This window comes from Eublepharis macularius, chromosome 15, assembly GCF_028583425.1.
Source record: "Eublepharis macularius isolate TG4126 chromosome 15, MPM_Emac_v1.0, whole genome shotgun sequence".
In the NCBI taxonomy this organism is placed as follows: domain Eukaryota; kingdom Metazoa; phylum Chordata; class Lepidosauria; order Squamata; family Eublepharidae; genus Eublepharis; species Eublepharis macularius.
In genome coordinates, this window is record NC_072804.1 from 19,881,460 (window position 1) to 19,907,623 (window position 26,164).

The window sequence follows — 26,164 nt, forward strand, 5'->3', positions numbered from 1 at the left end:
AAGACACATTTAGCAACTTAGCAGATACAACATGTTGCAGTAGATTTCTAATTCAATAGGAAAACTTTATCATAAAACTGAAAGTATTGCATGTAATATCATTTAATATACGTTGTTTATTTTTAAAATCTGAATGTGCGGTTCTAATAATAAATCTCATTAAAATTTGACAAGTTCCAACAGTCCAACAGAAGCCCCCTGGAAAACCGTACCTTCTAACGAACTGCCAATTTGGAACCAAAGCACTACCCCACACTACAAACTAGAGAGACTAGGTATGTCACCAGGAGAATATTCTTAGTTTGTGGCAGTGAAATCCCACGCAGAGTGGCAGTGAAATCCCATCCCTTCGAAGCCCACTGACTTCCACAAGAACTGTGCAAAATGCCTTCCCGTGGTGCCCAATAAGCATGCTGCCGCCACAGCTCCTCGTTACCCTCTTGCACCCTCTCCGCATTCAGAGAAAGGCAGGCAAGCGGTGGGCATTAGTAACGTTGCCAATGACTCATGTGGCAAACAGTGACAAAGGCTAATATAGAAAAGAGGCCTCAAAGACGGCAAGTGAGCTGCCGGCTCCTCCTCGATAACGGCAGCTGTTCCTAGAGTTCGCTCACTGGACTGCTTCAAGAAGTTGGGCCCCATTTCTTGGGACAGTTGCTGTTTGCCCTCTAGTGAGGAAGAAGCAGTGGCCAGTTGCAGCCACCCAGACAGAAAAAGGCACTCTTGGCCTCTTCTTCCTCAGCGTGCATTAAGAGGAGGAGGACAGCATCATGGACACTTGAGGAGGAAGGGAGGGGGGCAATTATGTTGTTGCCAACGAAACAAAACTGCAGTGCAGCATCTGACAGGGAGACCCTGGCCCTCAAGGACTGCCATCTCTGCCACTTAAGAGTCCTTTTTATATCACAAGAAACTGAAAAGAAGTCCAGATTTTTTTAAAAAAAGAATAAAAAAACCCAGGATATTACCTTTAGGGGGGAAATAGGACTTGCTTTCAGCTTTGTGAGGCCAGTCAACCACCAGAGGTCCAAATCGCCTGAAGCTAGCAGTAATTTCATCTTTAAAAAATTGCATAAACATTGCAGTTAATATATTAGCTTTGTATTTCTTTTAAAAAATGGTTTTTACAAAGCAGGCAGTGGACTACCATTTTACTGTTTTTTAAAAAATGTTTTCTTGAAATACGTAAAATTTAAAACAAACACATTAAAAAAAGAGAAGCAACCAATTAACTTCTACCCTTTTAGGGTGTTAAAATGAAAACTACTACATATTCACAAAACTGATTTTCTTCTTGTAAACATCAAACTGAATTTGCTGCTGAAGTCATATGGGATGTTTTTTCCGCTCATTTTATTTAATTCAGCCATGAATAATACAGTAACTTTTATCTTTTTTCCAAAACCAGTCACATCTCAAAAACTGAATATTCATACAGGACTAAGAAATTTGTTATATGAATTGGAGGGAGTCTAGAGTCAAAAGTAGCTTTAAGGAATTTGCTTTTATGATTCCTGACCACACCTGAATAGCCCAGGTGTGCCCCATCTCTTCCGATCTGGGGAGCTAAGCAGGGTCCGCCCTGGTTATTACTGGTATGGGAGAGGCAGGTAATGGAAAACTCTCTCTGGATATCTGTTGCCTTGAAAACCCTATGGGGTCGCCAGAAGTCAGCTGCAATTTGATGGCAAAAAGAGAGAGATTCCTAGGAATCACCGGAATTGGATCTGGTCTCAAGTAAACTCTGTGCTAATATTTTCTGATTTAAGGGGAGGGGGATCAGTATGAATTCCTATGGATCAGGCCCCATCTACTGCCACACACAAGGCGACTGTGGGTGCTGTGGAAATGGACATGCTGACTTGTAAAAAGCAGTTTGGATTTGTTCCAAGATTACACCTTTCGGGCCTGAAAAATGAGATACAATCAGAACTATAATAGGATATATCCTACCTCTTCAGACTAAAGTAATTCTGCTTGGTTATTCGAAAGATGCAGTAGACGCTTAGATTTGGAATTAGTGACAAACAAGTGAGGAACCTGCAAGGACTTGCAGGCGGGGTGGGGGGTGGGGGTTCGTTTTCCCTTCTCCGCCATGCCCCCTTTCCCTTCCCTGGCCCCTCACCCTCTTTCCTTGCTTCCTTCTCTCCTTCCCGCCCACCTTGTCTGCCTCCGTCTTCACTTTTCCACCTCTCCCCTATGGCCCAACTGTGTGGTGCTGAGCCGGGCCCAGCTGCATGGCAGGGAACCTGCAGCGACTTGCGTGAGGGAACTTCATGTTTCCCTTTATTTCCTTCACTGCACTATTTCCTCTTTCCTTCCTCTTCGCAGCCTCCATATGCTCACCTTTTCCTACTTCCTTCTCTCCTTCAAACCCACTGAATAACTTACCTTTTATCTGCTCTCCATCTCTATTAATTTCCTTTATTTATATACCGCCTTTCTCCACAATGGGGACTCAAAGCAGCTTACATCGTTCTCTTTTCCTCCATTTAGCCTCGCAACAACCCTGTGAGGGAGGTTAGGCTGAGAGGGTGTGACTGGCCCAAGGGCACCCAGTGAGCTTCCACAGAAGAATGGGGATTAGAACTGGGTCTCCCAGATCCCTCTCTGAAACTTTAACCATTACACTACACTGGCTTTTGTGGGAGGTGGGGTTGCTGTTGAACAGTAGCAAGCAGCCAGGCCTAGATGAGTCATGCAAATCATGCAGTATCAATAATAATAACAACAACATTCTATTTATATACCGCCCTTCAGGACAACTTAATGCCCACTCAGAGTGGTTTGCAAAGTATGTTATCATTATCCCCGCAATAAAACACCCTGTGAGGTGGGTGAGCTTCAGAGAGCCGTGACTAGCCCAAGGTCACCCAGCTGGCTTCAAGTGGAGGAGTGGGGAGTCAAACCTGGCTCTCCAGATTAGAGTCCCACGCTCTTAACCACTACACCAAACTGGCTCTCAGTCACCTGGTTGTTGCTTCTGGACCTGCCCCAGTAAGTCCTCCCTCAAAGGCCAAAACAGCCCTGAAAATGCACCCCTCCCTGCCTTTTACTTACAGAAACTAAGCCTGGAACACTCTCAGAACTGTTGTGGTTGCCTAGCAACAGCCACTGTGGGCTGGTTGAAGCTACAGGAGCTCCTTTTATCATTTTGGGTTTTTAACACCCCCCCCTCCCCCTGTATATGTTTGTGTGCATGTGTTTAGATCTCGGATTTTTCTGCAAGCCTGGGGTATTTTTCAAGTGTGTAAAAAGATCTATCTTGGTTACTACAAGATAGATTATTACAACTAGCTGTGACTATATGAAGTTTTGAATTAGATTCTGGTGGCAGTAGCCAAGCTAGAAACAATATCAATATTATGCACATTAAAATGCCCAAGACTTGGAATATATTAGGTTCTCATCATATTATATCCTATATTCCACAAACAGAACTTCGTGCAAACTTACAAAATATCTGACTGAATGAATCTTTTTTCAAATAGCAGTTGTGATCCTATGGTTTCAGACAACGTCAACCCAAGGCCAATATTAGAAGGTTCTGCTACAGAAATTTGGGGCGTACGCACTATGGTTGACATTTAGGATGTCTGTCACTATTTAATGTATTGCCAAAGATTTGCCAAAGAAGAAACTCCTTCAATAATTGTTAACTCTGTTCAAGGGAGGTGATGAAACTGTTTAAAGTTAAATCTTTACTTTACGACTAACTATACGTTTGATATGTTCAAAGTGGCCAAATTTCCTGTCCGATCCTCAAAAAATAGCAAGGAATTCATAGAGGGTTTATATGGTTGATTATCAATTAAATAATCTGTAATGTTATTGTTATTTTACCATTCATTTAGCATTTATGTTATTTTAATTTTTTGGGGCCTCCTATTGTGTGTATGCCCTGACCTGGATAGCCCAGGTGAGCCTGATCTCGTCAGATCTCAGAAGCTAAGCAGGGTTGGCCTTGGTTAGTAATTGGATGTGAGAGTTGCACAGGCAGGCAATGGCAACCCACCTCTGTTAGTCTCTTGCCATGAAAACCCCACCAGGAGTCGCCATAAGTCAGATATGACTTGAGGGCACTCTCCACCATTATCATTATGTGTGTAAAGTGTTGTTAAGTTGCAGCTGACTTAGGGCAACCCCAAAGGATTTTCAAGACAAGAGACAAACAGAGGTGGTTTGCCATTACTAACTGTTGTGTAGTGACTCCGGACTTCTTTGGTGGTCTCCCTTTCCAGTGTAACCCAGAGCCAACCTTGTTTAGCTTCTGGTATCTGATGAGATCAGACTAGCCTAGGCCACGCAGGTCAGGGCCTCCTACCACCAGTGGTTAAAACCTTCCTGAGTGACCAATAAACTGATGGGAACCGAACACTGATAAGCTTAGCTACCAATTTAGCAATAAAATATCAAGCACATGCTACGAGTTAGATTACTGGCCATTTCTATTGTTTTCAGATATTTCTCACATCATTTCTTATTATTCATCTTCAACAAAGTACTGAATTGTTTTTGTTGATACGCAGCAGCTTCTTGGACACTTTAATGACTCAGTAGGAGGCCATGGTGTCAAACTGTTTGTCCAATCCATCTCCCACCCAAACGCTCCATTTATCAGCGGCAATAAAAATATTGCTCTGATTGTTGGGAAATGTATATCATTCTAACACATATTACAGTATCATGTTAATGCTGTAGTTTTTTCTGTTCTCAGACTGAGAGTTCTTTCGGAGTCAATTACAATGAATGATTTTCAGATTTAATTGAAAAGGAACTCACCTTCATCAATGTCTGGTGGAAGACCACCAACAAATACTTTCCGAGAGAAACGTTCTATCCGTTCACCGTTCTGATGAGCAGAATAGCATGTAGGGGAATTCAACACACCAACTTGATCAGTATGACCATCATCCAGCAAGCCGTCGTCTATTGGGAAGAGTGAAGAACGACCTTAAAACAAGAGAAACAGAGAGAGAGAGAGAAGATAGCTTTGCAAATTGCTATAATACATAAGAACGGACTCAATAGAACCCTCAGTTCAAATCTCACCTCAACTCACTTGGTAGCCTGAGCCAAGCCACCATTCTCAGTCTCAGCCTACCCTTATGCAATATAAGGATAGTAATTCTGACCTACCAAACAGGGTTACTGTAAAGATTACTGGGATTATGTATGTGATATACTCTGAATATCATAAAGACCTGGACAAACGTTAATACTTCAATGCAAATAAAAAGCAATATGGGAAAAAGCATGTGTAGTGAAAGACAGCAAATTCATTAATTTTAAATAAATTTTGAGTAAATTTCAAAACTATGGAATTGGAGCGTCATCACTAAATGCTACAACTGTAGTTTAATACATGCACATTTTTTGCAAAAGGAAAATATATATTGAGGAACATATATATTGAGGAATATATTGAGGAGTTAGAAATCATATTTAATACTGGTGCTACAGATGGAAGTAAAAAAAAATAGCACATATAGAATATTTAAGTTAATGCATAAGTGGTTAGAGTCATTCAATTTACCACCATCCTTCTAACTGCACATAAAACTCGAGTATGTCACAGACATGTTTGAAACCTCACATTGTTCTGAAGATGTAAAGGAAAGGGCAGGCAGGCATGAATGCCCAGCTGACAGGTTCAGAGCTAATCAAGGAAGAGATATTTTGTAGGTGGTCCATTTTGCTTCCCAAAGCAAGGCATTGGGGATAAAAACACATTTTAGTTCAGGGAAGGTACAAAGACACCTGACAGGTGTCTTTGACGTTAAGCAGGACTAGTCAAAAACTGAACAAGAGACTGCCAGGTAGCCCCACGTATGGGGGGGGGGGGAACACAATGAATGTCAGTATATAAAAGTATGCAGTGCTTTATGACTATCTAAGTGGCAAAAGTAAAATGAAAAACTTCATGAACTTCAACCACCGCAGAGCCATGATGTCAGGAGACCCCTTCCAAGGGCCACTTCCCTAAAGCAGAGGTAGCAGAAAAGAAACACTTCTGCCCTAATGGAAAAAACCCAAGCATTCAGAGTAAAGGAATGTAGGAATAAGCCATACCAGAGAACCTCAGCAAAGCTAGATGGGCACGAACCAGAATACGAACCAAAAAACCCCACGAACCAATGGTTCGTGGAAGCTCGTTTCCACGAACTTCCACAGAACTGGTCTACTGGTTCCGTTTGGTTCGTATTAAAGGGCAATACCTTTTTCCCTGCTGCTGCAAAGCAGCAAGGAAAGGGGCAGTTTTAAATGGCCATTTCCACAGGGAAATGGCCATTTAAACTTTTCCTGCTGCTTGCAAGCAGCAGGAAACCTTTAAATGGCCCAAACCCCACAACCCCCCCCCCCAGCCCTATACTTACCTTGTGTTGAGGCCCCAGTGTTCTCCATGGCCACGGCATCCTCCCCCTCCTCCTGCGAGGGGTGGGAAGGTCGTTTTCAGCCTCCTCCGCCACTGTGAGGGCCCGCAGAGTGGCAGAGGAGGCCGAAAACGGCCTTCCTACCCCTCAGATGGCCGTCATGGCAGCAATTTCAGGGGCGGGAAGGCTGTTTTTTTGTCTCCTCCACCGCTGTGCGGGCCTGCAGGGTGGTGAAGGAGGCCAAAAATGGCCTTCCCGCCCTCAAATGGCTATGGGCCCACACAGTGGTGGAGGGGGCCGAAAATGGCTTTCCTGCCCTTTGCGGGAGAAGGGGGCTGTAAGCCCACAGGGCAGCAGAGAACACCAGAGCCATGAGACAAGGTAAGTGTGGGGCTGGGGTTGGGGGACTGAGGTTTGTGGGGTTTGGGCCATTTAAAGGGCCCTGCTGCTGGTGGGATCCGTGCTGCCTGTTTACTACTATCAGTTACTTCTATCAGAAGTAACTGATTTCATTATCAGAAGCAAACTGATCCCATTATCAGAAGCTACTGTTTGCATCTACTCCCCCCTCCCCTCTCCACCTATATATCTGACCAGTTTCTTCTTACCCTCCATGCATCTGACGAAGAGAACTGTGGTGCTCGAAAGCTTATGCTACAGTAAAGTTGGTTAGTCTTAAAGGTGCTTCTGGACTCTTCTATTTTGCTACTACAGACTAACATGGCTAACTCCTCTGGATCCAAGTCTAAAAAAGTTCTCTCCTTAGTGCACATGGCACTTTTATCCTAACAAGAGAGAACACAAGCATATGTTAAGTGCTTGTGTATGACAAAAAATGTATTGGGGGAGAGGAGCAGACACACTAACAGCAGCCTAACTTAGCATATGATAGAGCAGGCAGACACCACTAGCTCACTTCCACAGGCAAGTCACATGATTAACTTCTGACACAGACATAAGGTGGATGCAGGAAGCTTCATGGCCCCCACATGTAGCATCTCGTGTGATACAATGGTTTCACCACAAATACATGCCAGTCTGGGCTTTCAGCGATGCAGCTCTAATGAATTATTTTTTTTTAATGCCTGTGGTACAAAGGGCCATGTAAACAGATGTCTCGCCTGTAAGGCAACACAGACATATTGTGCAGCATCCTGTTTCAACAGTGCTCAGATACATCTAAGAAGCCTGCAAGCAGGGCACTGTATATGTTGAGATCATACAAAACAGTGTATGTATAGTATGTGCTTCAAAACTTGCAGCACAATTCTAAGAACATTTATTCGGAAATAAATCTCACTGAACTCAATGAGCCTTACTCCTTAGTCAGCATGTTTGGTGTAGTGGTTAAGAGTGGCAGGACTCTAATCTGGAGAGCTGGGTTTGATTCCCCACTCCTCCACGAAGCCAGCTGGGTGACCTTGGGCCAGTCACAGCTCTCTGGAGCTCTCTCAGTCCCACCCACCTCACAGGGTGTTTTGTGGGGATAATAACAACATACTTTGTGAACCGCTCTGAGTGGGTGTTAAGTCATCCTGAAGGGTGGTATATAAATTGAATGTTGTTGTTGTTATTAGGATTGCAACTCTGGTTTGTCAGAGGAACTTTGAGGAGAAAATAGGTAAGGCTGTTGAGTTTTAAACACACTGTACTTGAGATAAGCAGGTAAGGATCCAAGCGCATTAGCACAATGCAGAGAGTGTTATATGTTGCATATGCTCTTTCTGCTGTCCAAATGTTTCCATGAAAAATAAATGCTTTGGAAAAAGCTGAGTATCATGCATAGATAGAATTAGAATCCTTGAGTATACATAGTCTAATTTCTTCAAGGGCAACAGCCAGAACTATATGTAACCGAGCTCTAATCTAACAGGGAACACATTGGTGTCTTGCAAATTTGCAGCGTGAGAATATGATTCATTCTCCATGTGATCGAAGAATTTCACAACCACAAGAAGGATCATGTGACTTGCAAGCAATGAGCTGAAATAATACCTACAGCAGCCACCACTGGTATTGTATTCAGATAAGTCAGCAAGGATGTGTTTGCTCCGGCCAGTGCAAAGCACCAGGGAGACAAATACCCTTTTCTGACACTTTCCCCCCCATCTCCTCATTTCTCACATTTTAGAGATGGATGTAATTTTATAAATTTTAAAATTTTAGAGCTGTAAGTATGTTTTTAATTTGTAAAGGCCTATGGCCACATGCAATAAATTTGTCTGTCATTTAAGTTACATATGATTTATTGTGTGATAAGCATGGAGCAACAGAATCCTAGAAAATATATTGTGAGTATCAGCAGTGTTTGCAAAAATGTTCTGATATGTTTGCTCAGGGCTTTTTTTCAGCTGGAACGCAGTGGAACGGAGTTCCGGAACCTCCTGAAAATGATCACATGGCTGGTGGCCCTGCTCCTGATCTCGACAGAGGGGAGTTTATATTGCCCTCCACGCCGCTGAGGGTGTGGAGGGCAATCTCAACTCCCCTCTGTCTGGAGATCCGGGGGCGGGGCCACCAGCCATGTGACCATTTTCTCCCAGGGCAACCCACTGAGTTCCACCACCTCTTTTCCCAGAACCCCCTCCCCCGCGTTTGCTTGAGATGTACCACAGCTGATCAATATTGCAAAACTGATTGTGCTCCACAGATTTTGATTCTTTCTGTACCAGTAGTGACATTTGATACAGTCCATGGATGATTTGGTGAGTACAAAGATCCATAACATCATTAACATGGTTCTAGAACACATCTTCTCAGTTTTAGTACTTTCCCCCCTCCTCTCTCTCATATAATATTCTTAATTTATCTTGTCCCTGCTCAAGATAGGTCATAGTACTTTAAAAGCAGATAAAAATCAAGGTCAGCCTCCTCATTAAATGAATTACAGCAATCTACCTTTACCAGAGCCATGAAAAAGACCCTCTATAATTCAACAGGATGGAGGATCTGGTTGTAAACCTGCTCAAATTTTTCTCAAATCCATAAATAATGGCTCTTCTTACATATTGCTAGGTGCTGCTACCCTTCCTTCACTTACCACCAAGCTATTTTTGTGCATAAACCAGCCACGAGACAAGGAAAGTAATACATTTTTATCTTAAGACCAAACCAGTTGAATCTGAGGAGTAATGTTTTTTTTTCTGAACTGTGAAATTTGAACTATATTAAAAGTAGCTGCATAGTTAGTCTTCCAGAATTCATTTTATTGTGCATAAAATCTGAATCATGATACTGGAAAGAAAGGAAGAGGAGGGCTGCTATAAGGGAAAGCTATAACTTAAGATGCATATTTGGCATATTTACTTCAAGCACTAACGAAATTGAAAATAGTATAGCAAAATATTTAAGGAATATCAGAACTAACATTCAATTAAAATATAAAAATCAGTATCTAAATATGGAGAAAGGTTTTGCTGAAGCGTGGTCCATGCAAATTCAAGGGAATAGCTGTATTAAAAATCAACTGGTGTTTTACCATCAACTTCCACGAAAGACAGGTAGCATATTGAGAATCAACATTTTGGAGTAATTAGTCAAAATTAACAGGACTACCCCTTTGTCAGTATTCAAAATATTGTAGCAAGCAAAAGAGAATTACCTCGTCTTCGCCCATAACTCCTTGCTGCATGTAAACAAAGGACAAATTGTAAAATGTCAAAGAGCTACTATATACCCTTATGAAAATACAGCTTTGGAATAAGAGACCTGTCTATTCTGGACAAACTATAAGCCCACAGTAGTGAACTACTACTGACATGCAATTTTGTTTTCATTTTGCAAAAAAAATATCAAGCACTAATATATATATAAATAAGAAAATTATATTGGACCATTATTTAAAATGTAGTATTTTCTAACGAATTCTTAAATCTGTTGACATTAGCAGTAATAAATGCAATTATTTTAAAATGGTGTTTCTTATACTTGTAGTTTTCAGATCTCATGAATGGACTTACACAAGACGGACAACTTTTACTATTAAAAGAAATCTCTTCATTCTTAACCATGTCAAAGACTTAAATGAATGTGAGAAGTGACCTGGCTCTAGGGACATTTTGTGCTGTCTCCTACAGCTTGCTGTACAAGCCAAGACCATCATTTAACCATGAAAACAGCTGACAGAAAATTAACGCAAAGACCTTGTGTGGAACAAAAGCCTTCTTATGAGCACAGATGAGACTTGTAGATTAACTGGAAAAAATACTCCTGCCTGGCACCCAAACATGACAGGGTGGTTCTGGCCCAATCAATTTGCCCCAACAGGCTGAATTTTTGCAATTTAAAAGCTGGCAGGTTTGTGCGTGCAGCTGCAATGCTGCCAATCTGTTTCTGGCCTCTCATTCTTTGGTCAAAAAAAACCCACCATGTGATATTATCTCATCTACTCTCTTACAGTGAAATCCTAAGCAGAGTTACTCCAGTGTAAGCCCACTGAAATCAATGAGTAACTCTCCTTAGGATTTCACTGTTAGAACTGTAGCAGCCTAGGAGTGTAGCACACACAGCCATGGGAGCAGGAAGACGCCGCCTGCAGCCCAGGGCCCCCCTGCTTTCAGCTGCTCTTGCCCCAACAGTCCGCCGCTCACACCTTACATGCAGGAAATTGCAAGAGCCGACTGTGGGGGAGTTGCTCCTGCGGTTCCGTTCAGCCATCACACCAAACCGTGATTTGTACTGAAAACAGTTTACACTGAAATCATAATACCTACAAGCTGCCAAATGTGTGGGGAAACCATTGTTTGGAGCTACTTGTCTGTTTTCATTTTCCATCCCTTAAGCACTCAAGATTCATTCCCATGGTGGAGTGGCTGACTGTGGAGACAGAGGGATGGCTCTCGCTCTGGTTTGTTGATTTCTATCATGAGCACTGCTGAAAGGTGCTGGGAGGGTGAAGGTGTAGAGGGCCACATGCTTAGAACCAGCCAGCACCGGGAAGGGAAGAAAGCAGGGATATAGACAGGTCATGCTTAGCAGCAGGGGGGAAGGCCCCTTGTCATATGGAAGCATGGCAGCTGGATTCGTGGATTCTTGCTTGGCACAAGCTATAGCTTGCAAATCTACTTTGGAACCATGGCTTCCAGTTGCTGGCTGAGTACAAAACATTGTTTTCTATTCCCACATCACACAATGGTTCGAAGGGAGCCAGGTTTGTACATGCTTAGTAATTAAGCTTCCTTAATAATTATTTGGAACTAGTAACAACGCCCATTATGTGAAAATGGGCAAGCAGGTGCTTTGCAGCAGCCTGGAGGCCAGAGCAGGAGGGCACTGAGGGGAGGCGTGGGAAGGAGCGCTTGGGTTATCAATTCAGCAGGCCCCCTCCTGGCGGCAAGCGGACACTTTGTAGCAGCCTTGAGACCAGAGTCGTTGGCAATGCGTCTGCATGAGGATAAAAAGTGAGTCATCGCCAATATGGCTTGCCTTAGGATGATGCCTAAAGTGACGCTATATCTTACAGTATGTAAAGCTGGAATGTGTAGTTAGACCCATTTTTTGTAACTTCGATTTTAATTCACAGCTCCCAGAACTTATGAGCAGTAGTCACGAAAATATCAGTATGCACTCTAGAAAATAACCAGTTTTAAAAAATCTTCACTGAAAAGCCTGGATAAATAGAAATGTTTTGGCTTAGCAGTAAGTGATAACAGGGCAGGTGCCAGGTGGATCTCAAGGGGAACAGCATTCCAAAGGTAAGATACCACTCATAAGGTTGCCACCTGCCTTGCCTCTAGAGGTGGATGCACAAAGAACAAGGTCTCGCTACTACAATTGGCAGGCTGAGCAGCTGTAGTAGCTTCCAAGCGACCCTGGTTCTCAGGCATTTCGGGCCTTAAAAGGTAAGCAGCAGCACTCTGGATTGTGCCTGGGAACAAACAAGCAACAATCGCAGGTCTTTCAGCCCAGGGATGATCAGATCCCTGCATCCAGCCCCCTACATAGTGTCAGCTGCATTTAGAAGTGGCTGAAGTTTCCAGTTTCCAAAGGCAACCTCATGTAATGCCTTTTACAGTAGTCTAGTGATTATTTTTTGAATGGGTTTGAGGGGAAAAATGCTAAATTCTCTCAGTGTAAGTAGAGATCTTGCTTTTCTCATTTGATTCCAGGTTTCCTGGATAATAAATGGAACTTTACACAAATTGTCACAGAAACCACCAGAATAGTTTGATGGCACTTAAGATAGTGGCATGCTGTAAACTGCAACAAATATGGGCTTGGCTTTGAAACAGGAAGCTACTTGGGGCGCTGCATATACTGCTTCGGGCTGGTGCTGTAGATCACTTCTGGCTCCCTGCAAGTGGCAGCCTCTGCAATATACTTGCTCACTCGCTGGAGGGTCCTTCTCCTCCCCAACATTAAACTATGTTTTTTCCTGTTATATATGTAATTATGGCAACTATGGCTTGTGCAAATCAGGATCTTCTGTCCACCATATTTTGAAATGCAAGAGGTAAAGCAAAAACCAGGTTAATCAAGGAAAGGAAGGAAGGAAGGAAGGAAGGAAGGAAGGAAGGAAGGAAGGAAGGAAGGAAGGAAGGAAGGAAGGAAACACTCCATGAGGGAAGAAATTAAGAGGAAAAGGGTACATCCCCAAGGGCAGTAAATTATATGCAAACCATGGTTTGTGGGGAACCAGAGCCACATCTATACATATCTATAGATCCTTTAAAATCTTTCGGAGATATATTCATCCACCAAATTAGTAATAAATCTGTTGTATGGCCTAACACGTGAATGTAAATATTGCCACTTCAAATTGTTGGGGAAATTTACCACAATCAAAAACATCCCTTCATGCTGCTCTCTCAAAGGGACATTTGTTTCCGATTAGAAATATGTATCTTACAGTAACAATTTTCCTTCTACAGAAAGAAAACAGCAGTAGAAACCACATTCACTGAGAGATTTGAATGGGTATGTATTTATAAAATAGGAAACTAGTCAGAAAAAGTTCAAGCATAGCATTTCCATGGGAAATAACATATTTTCGAATAAGTTTTCCAAGGTTAAGTCTCTGTATAAAAATAGCATCTTGTCTCATGCATACGTTGGCTCAATGAGTAGAACAAACCAGTGCACTCTTACTTCTATACCAAATCAGTTCTTGCATCTTTCTGTTATTCAAAATAGCAATTTTTAAATATTTTTTAAAAATTTAGTCTGATCTTCTATTGTGGAAATTGTTTCCTAACGATACGTTCTTCGGAGTAAAATAAAGATTTTTTCAGACTACAGAAAAAATAATTTCCACAATCTTATAGTAAGGCACTGAATTTATCATTACATTTTTAATGGCCCAAAATCTATCAATGCAGTTGATACAGTTTTCCAAGGCAAATTAACTTTTCTGCTGACATTGTAGAAACATTGTTATTTTTCAGTAACATAAAGCTCCTTACAAATTATATTGCATGTGGTAAGCTAGATCTGGTAAGCTAGATCGCTGGCTGGATACCATCATGAAAGACACTGGACTGAACATGAAGGAATTGAAAGAAGCAGTCAGAGACAGAAAGGCCTGGAGGGATACGATCTACAGAGTAGCCAAGGATCGGACACGATTAAATGGCTAGGATTGGATTGGAAGCTAGATCTTAAGTCACAACGCACTGTACTACCCATGCAGCAGATGGTCGAAGGTACTCCAACAGAGAACAGCCAACATGCACGCAATGAGAGACGCCAAACTAGCAGCTGTAAACGAACAGGACCAATGCTAGGAGGAGGTGGCAGAGTTAACTTGGTAGCACTATTTATTTCCATTAAGTGTCCACATAAGTCTATAACAGGAGTGCACCATGGTGAATTCAGGTCACCCTAGTTAATTCCACTGCTTCCACTATTCATTTAAATACTTCTATCCCACTTTTTGTCCCAATGGGGATCCAAAGTGGCTTACAACATCATTCTCCCCTCTTCCATTTTATTCTAGCTACTACCCTGTGAGGTAGGTCTGGCTAAGAAGAGTGACTGGCCCAAGGTCACCCAGTAAACTTCATGCCAGAATACAGATTTTAACTTGGGTCTCCCAGGTCCTAATCTGACATTTTAACCACTAGACCACACAGCCTAAAGAAGTTCACTTTGAGAGAAAACCCCCCAAAGGGACACAAGTGTCACAGGCAAGAAAATTCCTGCAACCAGGTCTGCTGTTAAGTCATTGATGCCTGCTCTTCCACTGGATTCTGCATGAGAGACCATGATGGGAACTCAAAATGTTAGACTTTGCATCATTGACTTCTGCAGCAAACTATTCACTGGCTCATCTGTGCTTTCACTAGCACAGCATACAACGTAAGAAGCAGCAATTTATACGTTAAAGTCACAGGCTGACTCTGATAAAGGGAGGCATCAGCTATTGGGCAGCAGATACCAGTGTCTACTTGCCCCATAGGGTACACAAGGAATGGCGTGGTCCTTGACCAATGACTGCAACAGCACCCCCTCCAAGCTTTTAAAACCTTTCAAGACATTAATCTGAAAACTTCTGAAGCTCAGACACTGGTATTTTAGTAGAACATGTTCCATCATTGGCCGAAGACCCACAAGAGGTTGAAGGTGGCTGTAAGACTGTTCACTGATCATGAACGGCACACACTAGATCAGGGATTCCCAACATAGTGCCCATGGGCACCACTGTACCCACCAACACCTTTCCTGGTGCCTGCCAAGTATTTTTAGAAAGAGGGTGGGGCCAAGTGGGGGTTTTGTCCAGCAGGGCTTCTGATAGGTCACTGGAGATTTGATTGTGCAGATTTTTTAAAACACTGCTTTGGCGGAAGCTGCTACCACTGCACAAGGATCTTCTCTGTGTGACTGAAGGTAACCTGTGGCAGCCATTTTGTGGTTGACTCTGTCTCCTACAACAGCCATTTTATACCTGTGCTCTCTACAATGTATCAGAATTCTAAATGTGCCCACAGGCTCAAAAAGGTTGGGGACCCCTGTATTAGACTTTGGATGACAATTTTTCAGGAAGCAAGACTTTCTAAAACAGGGTTTCAATGCAACACCAATCTAGTGCCCGAACCTTGCCTCGTACCAGTGGGGAAAGAGTTGGGAGTGGCCCACTCAACCCTCGAAAATGCTACGTTGAGGACTGTGGGACCTACATGAACAAAAAGAAACATGGGGTGGAGGCTGCTGTAAGGACAGCCCTGGGCCAGATTGCCCCATCTCCTTTTTGCACCAGTGGGAAAGCTGGCAGGATATGATCTTATACCTTTTATTGCCTTTAAAAAGTTCACACAGAGATTCTTAATGTAGAACAGAGTGTTTAAATTAGCAACATTACTGGTCCCATATAAAAATGTATCCATCACAGACCCCCAACTGTGTTTTATCTCAGTTTACTATAAACAGGAGACTTTTGAAATAATCAACCTTTATGTTTGAACTTGGTATGCTAAATTAGAAGACAGAGAATAGTCTTATGATTCCCTGCACAACACAGCTGAACATAATACAATAAGTAATTGTCTCAACCTCTGTGGCAAGAGCAATACTACATAAACCTGAGCACATGGAAAAATGCCACATTCCGATATGTTGCCAAGGGCCAACAATGACACAAAGTTCCATGACAACACCATAAATCTGGACAATGCTTTCAACTTACAAACACACACGCACGCACACACGCACACACCCAGTGTATTTTAGATTTGACCATTCACTGGGAATTCCACTGCTGAAGAACCTGGATCTCTTTAAAGACCATCAGAGGAGACAGCCAACAAGACCACTTGCAAGACGGCACTATTCGGACATCAAACAGAGTTGAGGAGCTTAAAAAAGCAAAAAGAATGCAATCTGATACTACTGAAATCAGGACTTGTACAAAGAAATGCAAAATGCTGCTGCCTACGATAACAGTAATGTCATGTGTAGGAACAGACCATTAAAGGCATCTTCCTGAAGGCACTTAAGTGATCAACAGATGCCATGGTGGGAGGAATGCAAAGCAGTTAGCAAGGAACTTCTGAGGTTCTTCATCTGTGATCTTACCAGGAATTCAATATCGTCAGCAACTTTGGTCTTTAGTAGGTCCCTGGAAAGATCATCTGCTTGTTTATCTGACCTTTCCGTAACTTCATGAACAGTAAGTACGACACGGTTAGATGGAACTGTGACTGAACACTTTGTAATCAAAAAATGAATGGAAAAGGGCTGTGCCACTGACAAAACTCTTTTGGCACCATCTTTTCAGTATTCTTAATCTCAACTTTTGAGAATACTATTGATGGGGTCAGATAGCAAGCTACACAGCCTTCCTCATCTAAAAGCTAAAAACAAAGTGTTACACAATTTGGGTAACTGCTGTCCACAAACTAAATCAGTTACATATTCTTGTGGACCTCCTCTTTGTTCATGTTTTATATTCTTTGTTGTGATGGGCATAAAGAAAACTTCAGTCATAAAACAAAGTATTATGCAACAACCGAAGGCCACCATTTACAGAACTCAGCTACTCAATTCTGCCCCTGGTATCCCCCGTTCATTACTGACACTTGCCATTTGAAGAAGCGCTAAAAGTATGAAGAAAAGGGGGGGGGCACTTTAGCAGACATCCAAGGTCTGCCTGAAATATCAAAGAAGGTTGTCCATGCAAGATCCTGCTCTCGTATGTCTCCTTAGCAACTTGCCACGTGGCAGTAAGACTACTGCATAAACTTTACCGCACTGGCTCAAAGCTTTAGCAAGCAACATCTTTTTTTAAAAAAACAGTCTAAATAATCATAATACGACTTAAAAATCAATTGAAACAAATACATAAATATTTAAAATCATGGGCCTTGGTAGCAAAAAGTACAAATTCAATATTAATGATAACTTGCGATTCCTATAATAACACATCAGCCCCAGCATAAGTTAACAGACTATCTATCAGCCAAACTAACAGAAGATTTTGACTGTATCTTTATAATCGAGGTGATAAGCTTAGTTGTTCGTAACGTTACCCATTTATTTCTATCAGCAGGCCGTATCACAATTTATTCTGGTCCAACCTCCCTGGATATCATACTAAAATATTCCCAAGATATCTTTCACGTTCTACTGCAAATCTTGGGAACCAAAACCCCACATGAACTAAGGCCTCAATAGCCCTCTTTTCACAGGAACAGACGTGCTCATTATATGGGATCTTGTTCTAACAACCTCTCAACACTGCCCGCTGTAAAATATCCAAATGTGCTTGAGTGCTTATATCCAAGAGTCTTTGTTATTTATTAGTTGTTTTGCTGCAGAGAAATCAAGCCTCCTTAAATAAGTTTGGCCACTGTATTTAATACACACTTACCAAAGCCACTCTCTTGCTCCAGAGAGAAGGAACTCACAGCTTTGAATTGTGCTATTTATACTTCATGGTAAACTAAGGATCTCTTTACATGTACGCTAATGCGAATTTCATTGTGGAAACCTCAACTCAACGCGTTTATAATGTATGATCTCAAAGTTGGATGGTCTCTGTTTCTGAAAACAGATCAACTGGTATCAGATTCAGGCAGTTACTCTTACAACTCCAGGACAAGTGAAAGTATATGCAACAGTCATTATTTTCTCACAAAAAGCTACAAATATGATGATGCTTGCACTTAATCCTGCCAACTGCCTGTTTTAGCCACCAAAGGAACTGGAATCTAATGCAATGCATATTACTTGATCTTTGCAAAGCCACTGGGTTAAGATGGACAGTTGCTAGAAATCCAGCATGCTAAGAATGTGAAATATGAGAGCTGATGTAGTGTGAGGGCAAAGGGACTGAGGTGCAAACCAGAAAGGAACTGCTTCATATCTCACCTCTGCCACACCGTGAGGAGGCCCTCAGCATGCCACCCTTTTAGACTGGATCCCGATGTTTAATGGGGGCAATAACAATACTAGCCTACAGTACAGAGTTGTTACTAAGAATTACAAGTTCCTGTGTGAAAAGGGCTTTGAACATTTGGAAGCACTGGAGAAATGCAAAGCATTATTAAAATACGTAGTCATGAGTGACAAGTAAAAAACCCCCACAAATTTAAGAAGTGAAATCGAAAAAAGATGCAGATATAAAATATTATTTCAGCAATATTTTTCTCAATTTAATAGGCAGGAGAATATGTCCAACACATTTCATTAAAGCCGTTTTTTCATTAAAAAACAAAGACTTCTTGCACCTTAAAGGCCAGGAAATTTATTGTGGCATCAATATCATCTACGTACAACAATAATCTTTCTATATAAAAGGCAAGCCATATTGGCTACGATGCACTTTTTATCCTGGTGCGCCTGTGCAGGAGCAACAGGAGAAAACCTGAGTAGTTGCCAATACAGCCTCCAGAGGGTGCTGCCGAAGCAGGACGGCCAAGCGAGCCGTCCCTCTGGAGGCCGCTGCAGCGGCAAGCCCGGCATCCCTGTGCTCCATTTTCCAGGGCCCTTTTTTAAAAAAAACAACACTCTGTTACTAGTGCAGTAATAAATTCATCAGGCTTTAAAGTGTTTCAAGACTCTTTGTTGTTTTGGTTGCAGCAGACAAACATGGCTATCCCTATAAAATCAAGTGTGCACATTTAAGGCTAATCTAGGTAGGTGGCCAGGCACGTTTTTGTTGTGTAATCTTCTCATGCTCTAGAATTCAAGAGGGCAGTCAAAACCAGCCTGCAATCCTGCGTACGTTTAGTTGGCAGTATTCAGTAAGTTCTACATCCAAGAAAACAAACACAGAATTGGGCTGCAAAAAAAAATATCTAGGATTGCTGTTAAGTGAAGTTCAATTAAGTGGTCCAGACTAGAGAACAAAGTGTTGGACACATATCTGGGACCAAACTACCTTTCGATCACAAATAATAAAAATATTGTTTGGCTACCAGTCATTAATGACATGCTTTGTAAACTGCTCTGAGTGGGTGTTAAGCTGTCCTGAAGGGCGGTATATAAATTGAATGTTGTTGTTGTTATTATTTAACTTTGGCTCCCTGTCTAATGACACACTTCACAAGCCTGCAAATGATAGGAGGACAAACTATATATGGGTTGTAAAACACAACACATATTTATTTTAGTTAAGAGATTTCTATCCCACCTTTCCAAAAGAGGTTCTAGGTGGCTCACAATCGAAACCAAACCATTTTTAAAAAATGCAACACATACTTAAGTTTAAAATAGTCAAAGCATAGCAAAATTATAAATTCAGCATGAACCAGTTAGCGGATTAAGCACAGCAGCTTAAAGCAAGGAAACTTTCCTATCAATTTCATAGGAGGCATGTATACTGCCATTCCTTGTATCTGCATGTGGCTGAACAGTTCTCTGAAGGAAATAGAGAAATCCTTACGGCCAGGGCTGGCGCGCACATTGAGGTCAGGTAGGCGGTGGCCTCAGGCGCGGGGTGCCAGAGGAAGCGCCGGAGGAGGCACGGGGGGTGGGGAGCGCGCACCACAGAGCTGCAGCCTCCTATCCCTCCCGCCCTGCGCTGCCGCCGCCAGCACACCCCCCCGGCTGGGCACAGCAGCCGCGGGCAAGCGTCTGTGGTGGTGCAGGCAACCGAGCGGAAAGCTCGGAGGCCACCCGCGCACCATCACAGCTGCCCGTTGCAGAGATTGGGCCGGCGGCGGCGCGCGCACCCCCATGATGACGTCACACGTGACATCAACACGCAGGCCAGTGCACGCGTGCGCATGCGCGGGTGCCCGCCTGGTCACGAGAGCCGAAAACCCTGGCGCCGCCCCTGCTTGGCACTTCTACACCCACAGAGAACTTCTACATCAGAGTACATACATTGATGTATGTTAAAGACAAAAAGGGGCATGATATATATTCCATTCTCTGTATGTAGAAATTTTGGCTTTTGCATATTTACACCTAATAATTAAAAATGTGATAAAAGCAGGGATTTTTTTGAGCTGGAAAGGCCAGGGACGGCGTTCTGGCACATCTTTAAAGTACCCATGTGACTGGTGTCACATGGGTATATTTTTAAAATATCCTGTTTTGGCCATTTTGGGCCTGGATCATGCCTGAAACGGCCCAAATCGGGCCGCTGCTGGGCGGGGGAGGGTTCCCTGGCCCGGCAGCAGCCTGTTCTAGGCCAACTAGGCTCCGATCTGGACCGTTTCAGGCCGCTTTTGGCTCATTTAGGGCCCAAAATGGCTCAGATTGGGGCCGCTGCTGGGTGGGGGAGGGTTCCCCCGCCCGGCAGCAGCCTGTCCCAGGCCAAATCAGGCGCAACCCAGGCCGTTTTGGGCCCAAAATGGACAGGATCAGGCCTGAAATGGACACGATTGGGCCCCTGCCGGGCGGTAGAACACTCCCCCACCCGGCAGTGACCTGATCCTGACCAATTCGGGCCCATAATGGCCAAGATTAGGCCGCTGCCGGGCAGGAGAATACTCCCCCGCCTGGGAGCAGCTCTATCCTGGCCATTTTGGGCCCCTTTTGGCCATTTTGGGCTGAATTCAGGCCCCAAATGTCAGGATTGGGCCCAAAACAGCTAGGATTAGGCCACTGCCTGGCAGGGGAGTGCTCTCCCCATGTGGCAGCAGCCAGTTCTGGGCTGATTCAGGCCAGTTTGGCTCAATGGGGCCCTAAATGGTCCAGACCAGGCCCTAAACAGCCAGATTTGGGCTGTTGTCAGGTGGAGGAGTGCTCTCCCATGCAGCAGTAGCCTGTTCCAGGCTGATCTGTGCTGTTTTGGGCCTGTTTTGGCCCAATTTGGGCCCCAAAAGGCCCAGATCTGGTCAATGCTGGGCAGGAGAGTACTCCCCCATGGCGGAGTGGCCCGTTCTGGGCCAAATTTAGCCATATCCGGGCCAAATCAGGTCCCCTCGCCCAGAGCACGGGAGCGCTCCCGGGGGGCAGCCACAGCCTGCATGATAATGTCACTTCCCAGACGTGACATCATCGCGCAGTCCCACACTCAAGTGTAGTAAGAGGCACGCCACCTCCTCCCAGGATTTGCCCCGTGTGAGTGTTCCCCCACCTCTTTCCCCAGAAAAAAAAAATCATATTTGCCTTTTATAAAGCAAACCTTTCATTTGATTAAAAGTACTCAAAAAGTTACCATTCTCCTTAGGATATTTTCCTTATCACATATTTTTGTCACAACTAACATGGTGGGGGGGAATCAGCCATCATAAAAGTATTTCTGTCAGCAGAAACTAAATTAAATGGCCTAAATTTGTTATATGCGCAATGAATGGAGACTTGCCAAGTTATATTAAATGGTTACATTTGTAACTAGTTCTGTTTTCCCCATGGATCACAATGAACACATCAGCCTGCATCACCTGGCAAGTTTCTGTGAAATAGTAAGAACTTTTAAAAACAGTCTGTGACATAGCACAAAAACTTGTTGTTCACAGAAAACAAGACAAAAGTCCCCAAAGTAATGCACAAGCCCTTGAAAGAAGAAGAGTATTTCTTATCCCTCTCATATATCTGGCTACTGTTACAAGCCTGGCATGGCTGTCCTTTCAGCAGCCACTCTGAACACCGCAATTGCCACAAGGGAGAGGGGAAGGAGGAGGGAGGCGACTGCATTCCTACTGAGTCCCACACTGGGTGCAAAACTAATGGAGTAACAAAAATGAATACAGTCTACAAGCAGGGGACCCACATGGACTTGTAGAAGACATTTCATTTCTCCTCCCCCACGACTGGGCCCAGTTTTGAGGAGTTGGGCCCAAAGAGAGAGGTGGAGAAAGAAGGAGGAACTTTGCTTGCTCGAGGAAGGAGATGCCAGTGATTTTAGCAGAAACTAAGACTTCATTGTACATGGTTGCACAATGCATGCTCCCCCTGCGTGACTTGCCCTCGTTTTCCCCCTGCTTCTAAATCTTGCTATGGAGCGGAGGGGGAGAATAAAGGGAGACACGGCCAGTCTCCCAACACGGGAAAAAGAATGTGCATCTCCCTGCAGGCAACACCCCCCTCCCACCCCCATCAGAGGAGATCCGGAAGTGTAAGCAAAGTGAACCACACTTCTATTCTGATTGCATCTTTGGGATCTATAAAGCATACATTAACCAAAGAGGCAAGCCAAGCACCCAAGCACAGCGGCTCCTCTTCCAGAACTGAAAGCATAAGGACTGCAGCACCAGTCTCGTTAACATGGTGCTTCCTGTCTGCACTGCTTCTGTATGTGGTTGTGAAGCCAACTAGTGTCACGTTACTTGATGCTACACAATATACTATCCTCTGTTCTGGCCTATTTCATACCATATTTCTCTGGAGCCAAGAGTCTCAAACAACGAATTCAAGGTTGGTGAGGAAACAAGAAAGGAAGCCAAATTCAGAGGACAATAATGTAAATTTGATCAGAAATGTCTGTACATCGTATTCTTCTGTCAGCTACGGTTAAAAATATTTACATGTAGTTTTGCATTGTGAACAGGATGGGAAGATGATTCTACTCGCTCCCACCCTTCAGGCAAAAAGGGAACGCTGCAGATATTTGCCTGCAATAGAGCAACAGCTCGATACTCATCTGTTTCTATATTTAGGCTGCTGCGACCAGTTACTGTTGTAAGAGTACAAAAACAAGGCCAATGGTACTCACCAAACATTTCTTACTGGTGAGAAATGGGCATTATAAAATCGGAGCATCTACCCTGCAGTTTCTAGTCATAATATTTTAAAGCTATATGGTCTTTGGCACCAGGCAGTATTTTTGTAAATCTTAACAGCATACATCTGCTGCCATTCTCTAATGTTTTAAGAATTCTAGTATCCCAATCTTTAGACTGAACAAAAAAAATCTCATGTGTAAAATGCTTATTATGCTAGTATAAATCACTACAGGAAAAAAAATTCACACATCAGCATTTCAGAGCACTACACATTTTAAAGCACTATGCATATTTGAAGTGGAGGCCAGTAATTATGATGTGGTGAATGGCTTCATCTCCTTGTGGTGAGATTTTAGCTTGCAATAATGTAAGCTACTTTGAATTCCACTGATCAGGAAAAAATGGCATGTAAATATTTTAAATAAATAGAAGCACCAGAGAATCAAAAACCAGATGAAGATTCCTTAATGCACATTACCTTTTACCAACAGCAAGCTACACATTTTGACAGGATTTGGTAGGCAACCATTATTTTTAAGCCCCGTTTTCAGTCCTCCTTTCCATTTGACTCCATCCCCAGCCTTCACAGACCATATGCCTACATTCTAATTCAAACTTGTCATCTCAAGCTTTCCTTTCTGTCTCTTGGCACAAAAAGATGAGATGCTCAATAGATAAAGGGCAGTGGTAGATATTTAAAAATTTAAACACGTACCATAAGGTGGCAAGAGGACTGCCAAACACATGCTCTGTCCATGCGCACTGCTGTCACTAACGCTCAGCCCAAGTAAAAAAACAAAAAAAAACCTAGCCAGCATGGCATGTCTTTCCTCCCTACCCTTCCTACCTTCATCAGAATTAAATTTATGGCTGTCACTGAAGACCATGTTTGTGGAATCCGAATTGTATCCGTGCTTCCATTTACCACTTACGCCCATTGACAAAATTTCCTTGATTGTACTGCAGTCTGTACCACTTACTTTTACCACCGTTGCACTCATCATGAAATAAAAGATTTATATATTATTTTCAGAGTAGACCAGACACATTTCATTTGGTTTTGCATATCTATGGAGGGTACAGACTTGTATCCTTCATTATTTATACATAGAAATGTGATTAAAGTTCCTTTAAATGGCAACCACAATATAGGAGACCGCAGCGTAACGGAACAGGCAGATTTCTTTCAAGCTCACAAAAATGAAGATCTGATATACGATACTCTGAAGTGAATTATCTGTCACTTTTTACTACAAGCCAGTGAGAAGTAAAAACCAATGGACGTTACCTAGCAAAAACAGATTAACTGAAGCGGAAAGCATATCTGAAAGGCAGAAATACAGTAGATACACAAAACGGCTTCAAAACACCAGTATTTATTTACATCTGAAAGATGATCATGGCTTTCTGAGAGATTCCTCTTCTCTAATGTTGGTAATTCAGTAATAAGAGGGTAAAAGTACACAGTAGCAATAATATACGAAACTTAAATGGGAGATAATTAAAAGCTACTAGAGAAGACCAGCTCTTACCATTTAACATTAGAAGATTGTCAGTCCCTGGATGCGGATAATTCAAACGTCCTAGGAACATATAGAGACAGATTTAGCTGTTCATACTTAAGGAAGGAAAGACAAGAGACAGAGAATAACCACACTGAAGTTTAAATACATCTACAATTCAGCTTGGTTGATGCAAACCAGCTAATTTTTTACTCCATTAACAAATATCACCCTTGACCCAACTTAAAGTTGAAAGAAAGAACTTCTTAACTGCAATTCTTCAGTCATAAGATCTGTAGTCTGCTCTGGTATCAACTCCAACAGGATAAAAGTCTCCTTTGTTTCAAGAAAGCCAGAAATAGCAACTAACTACTTCAGGTCTTCTTTTTTATTCTCACTATGAAAACTTCTATATAACTTTGCTTAACTCAGTCACACTGGAAAATTTCAAAAGGCTGAAAATCCGCCCACATCATCTGAAGTTTCAGTTCAAACTAAAACAACTTCACTTGAGATACTCATTTTTAATCTAAACAAAACGTTTTAAAGAATATCTCAAGATGATAAACATTTTATTAGTGTTTTTTATTGTTGTGAGCATTTAGGTTATAAAATAATAGAGAATCAAAATTAAGTGTATTTAGTTCTAAACATTTACAACTGCATAGTAAAATTGTTTTCTACTTTATTAAACAGCTTTATTATTACTGGCAGTGTACAATAACTGCTTTGTTCCCTACACCCTGGAAGGCTAGTTTTTGCATTCATGAAAACACCAAGCAAATTTGCTGCAATCCCAAATATGTAACAACATTTTTCAACTTTTCAGATCCTATCTTCAGCAGGGCAAGTGACAAATAATGAAGCGTCTATTCATGGAGGACTGGGCATACAGAATTTATATGAATGGAATGTATTAAATACTAAAACAAAACAAATACCTGAAGATGTGGAAATAATCATTTCTATTCTGAGGCTGCTTAATCAAACTGAAAGATTTCTATACATCTCCTTTTTGTTAAAAAGTCACCTTTGAACCTTTATGGCTTGCAAATTAATGCAGGAATCAGACCAAGAGAACTCGCTGCTAAGTGAAGCTTGTGTCCTGAATTAAGCCCTCTTGTTTTCAAATAAAACACCAACTGCTCATCTGTATGCTTTATTTTTTAATACTTTGATCTGGCAGTTCTGCTAATCTAGTTGTAGAAAACTTGGTGGGGGGGGCAACACTAATGACATAATTCTATTTAATCCCTGAACTCTGGTACTTCAATCCTAAATATCTGTATTGCCTCCAAAGCAGGCACAGTTTGACTGAAATAATAACATAGGACCACACTGTGCCATGTTGTATTGCAGGTGTGCCCCATTCCTCAGATTACATGGTGACAAGAAAAGTGTTGAGTTAGGATCTTGGGACACAACTAGCCAGGAAAGTTCTCCTCCCAAACCCCATAAAAGTGAACTTGAGAAAGTACCACCCCCTCCCAACCCCATTCCAGGATCACTGATGAAGGAGCTACAGCAATAGTAGTGCTAAGGCAGATGGCAACTCACGTCACTATGAAAAGAAATGACTGGATAAATCCTCCCTCCCCCTTTTAGATTCGACCAACAGTTAAAATGACACTCATTCCAGATACTTTCATCTTCACAGGGCATTTATCCTATAAATTTATCCCATTTATGGGCATAAGATCTCCTAGTATTAGGCTTTCTAACATTTTAAACAACCTCT

At 42.5% G+C, this 26,164-nt stretch overlaps 1 protein-coding gene across 5 annotated transcripts in view; it reads right to left on the reverse strand.

Annotated features, from left to right (window-relative positions):
* The window catches only part of CPEB2 (cytoplasmic polyadenylation element binding protein 2), a 71,662-nt gene that overhangs the window by 14,908 nt on the left and 30,590 nt on the right, over positions 1 to 26,164 (reverse strand). For 2 of the 5 annotated variants that reach the window (XM_054999119.1, XM_054999118.1), the window contains exons 4-7: positions 24,457 to 24,507; positions 9,976 to 9,999; positions 4,783 to 4,953; positions 969 to 1,058 (exon numbers count right to left, since the gene is read on the reverse strand). In XM_054999119.1, the coding sequence (XP_054855094.1) occupies positions 969 to 1,058; positions 4,783 to 4,953; positions 9,976 to 9,999; positions 24,457 to 24,507 (336 nt within the window). The remainder of the gene's footprint in view (positions 1 to 968; positions 1,059 to 4,782; positions 4,954 to 9,975; positions 10,000 to 24,456; positions 24,508 to 26,164) is intronic. The other 3 variants (XM_054999122.1, XM_054999120.1, XM_054999121.1) reach the window with 2 other exon arrangements.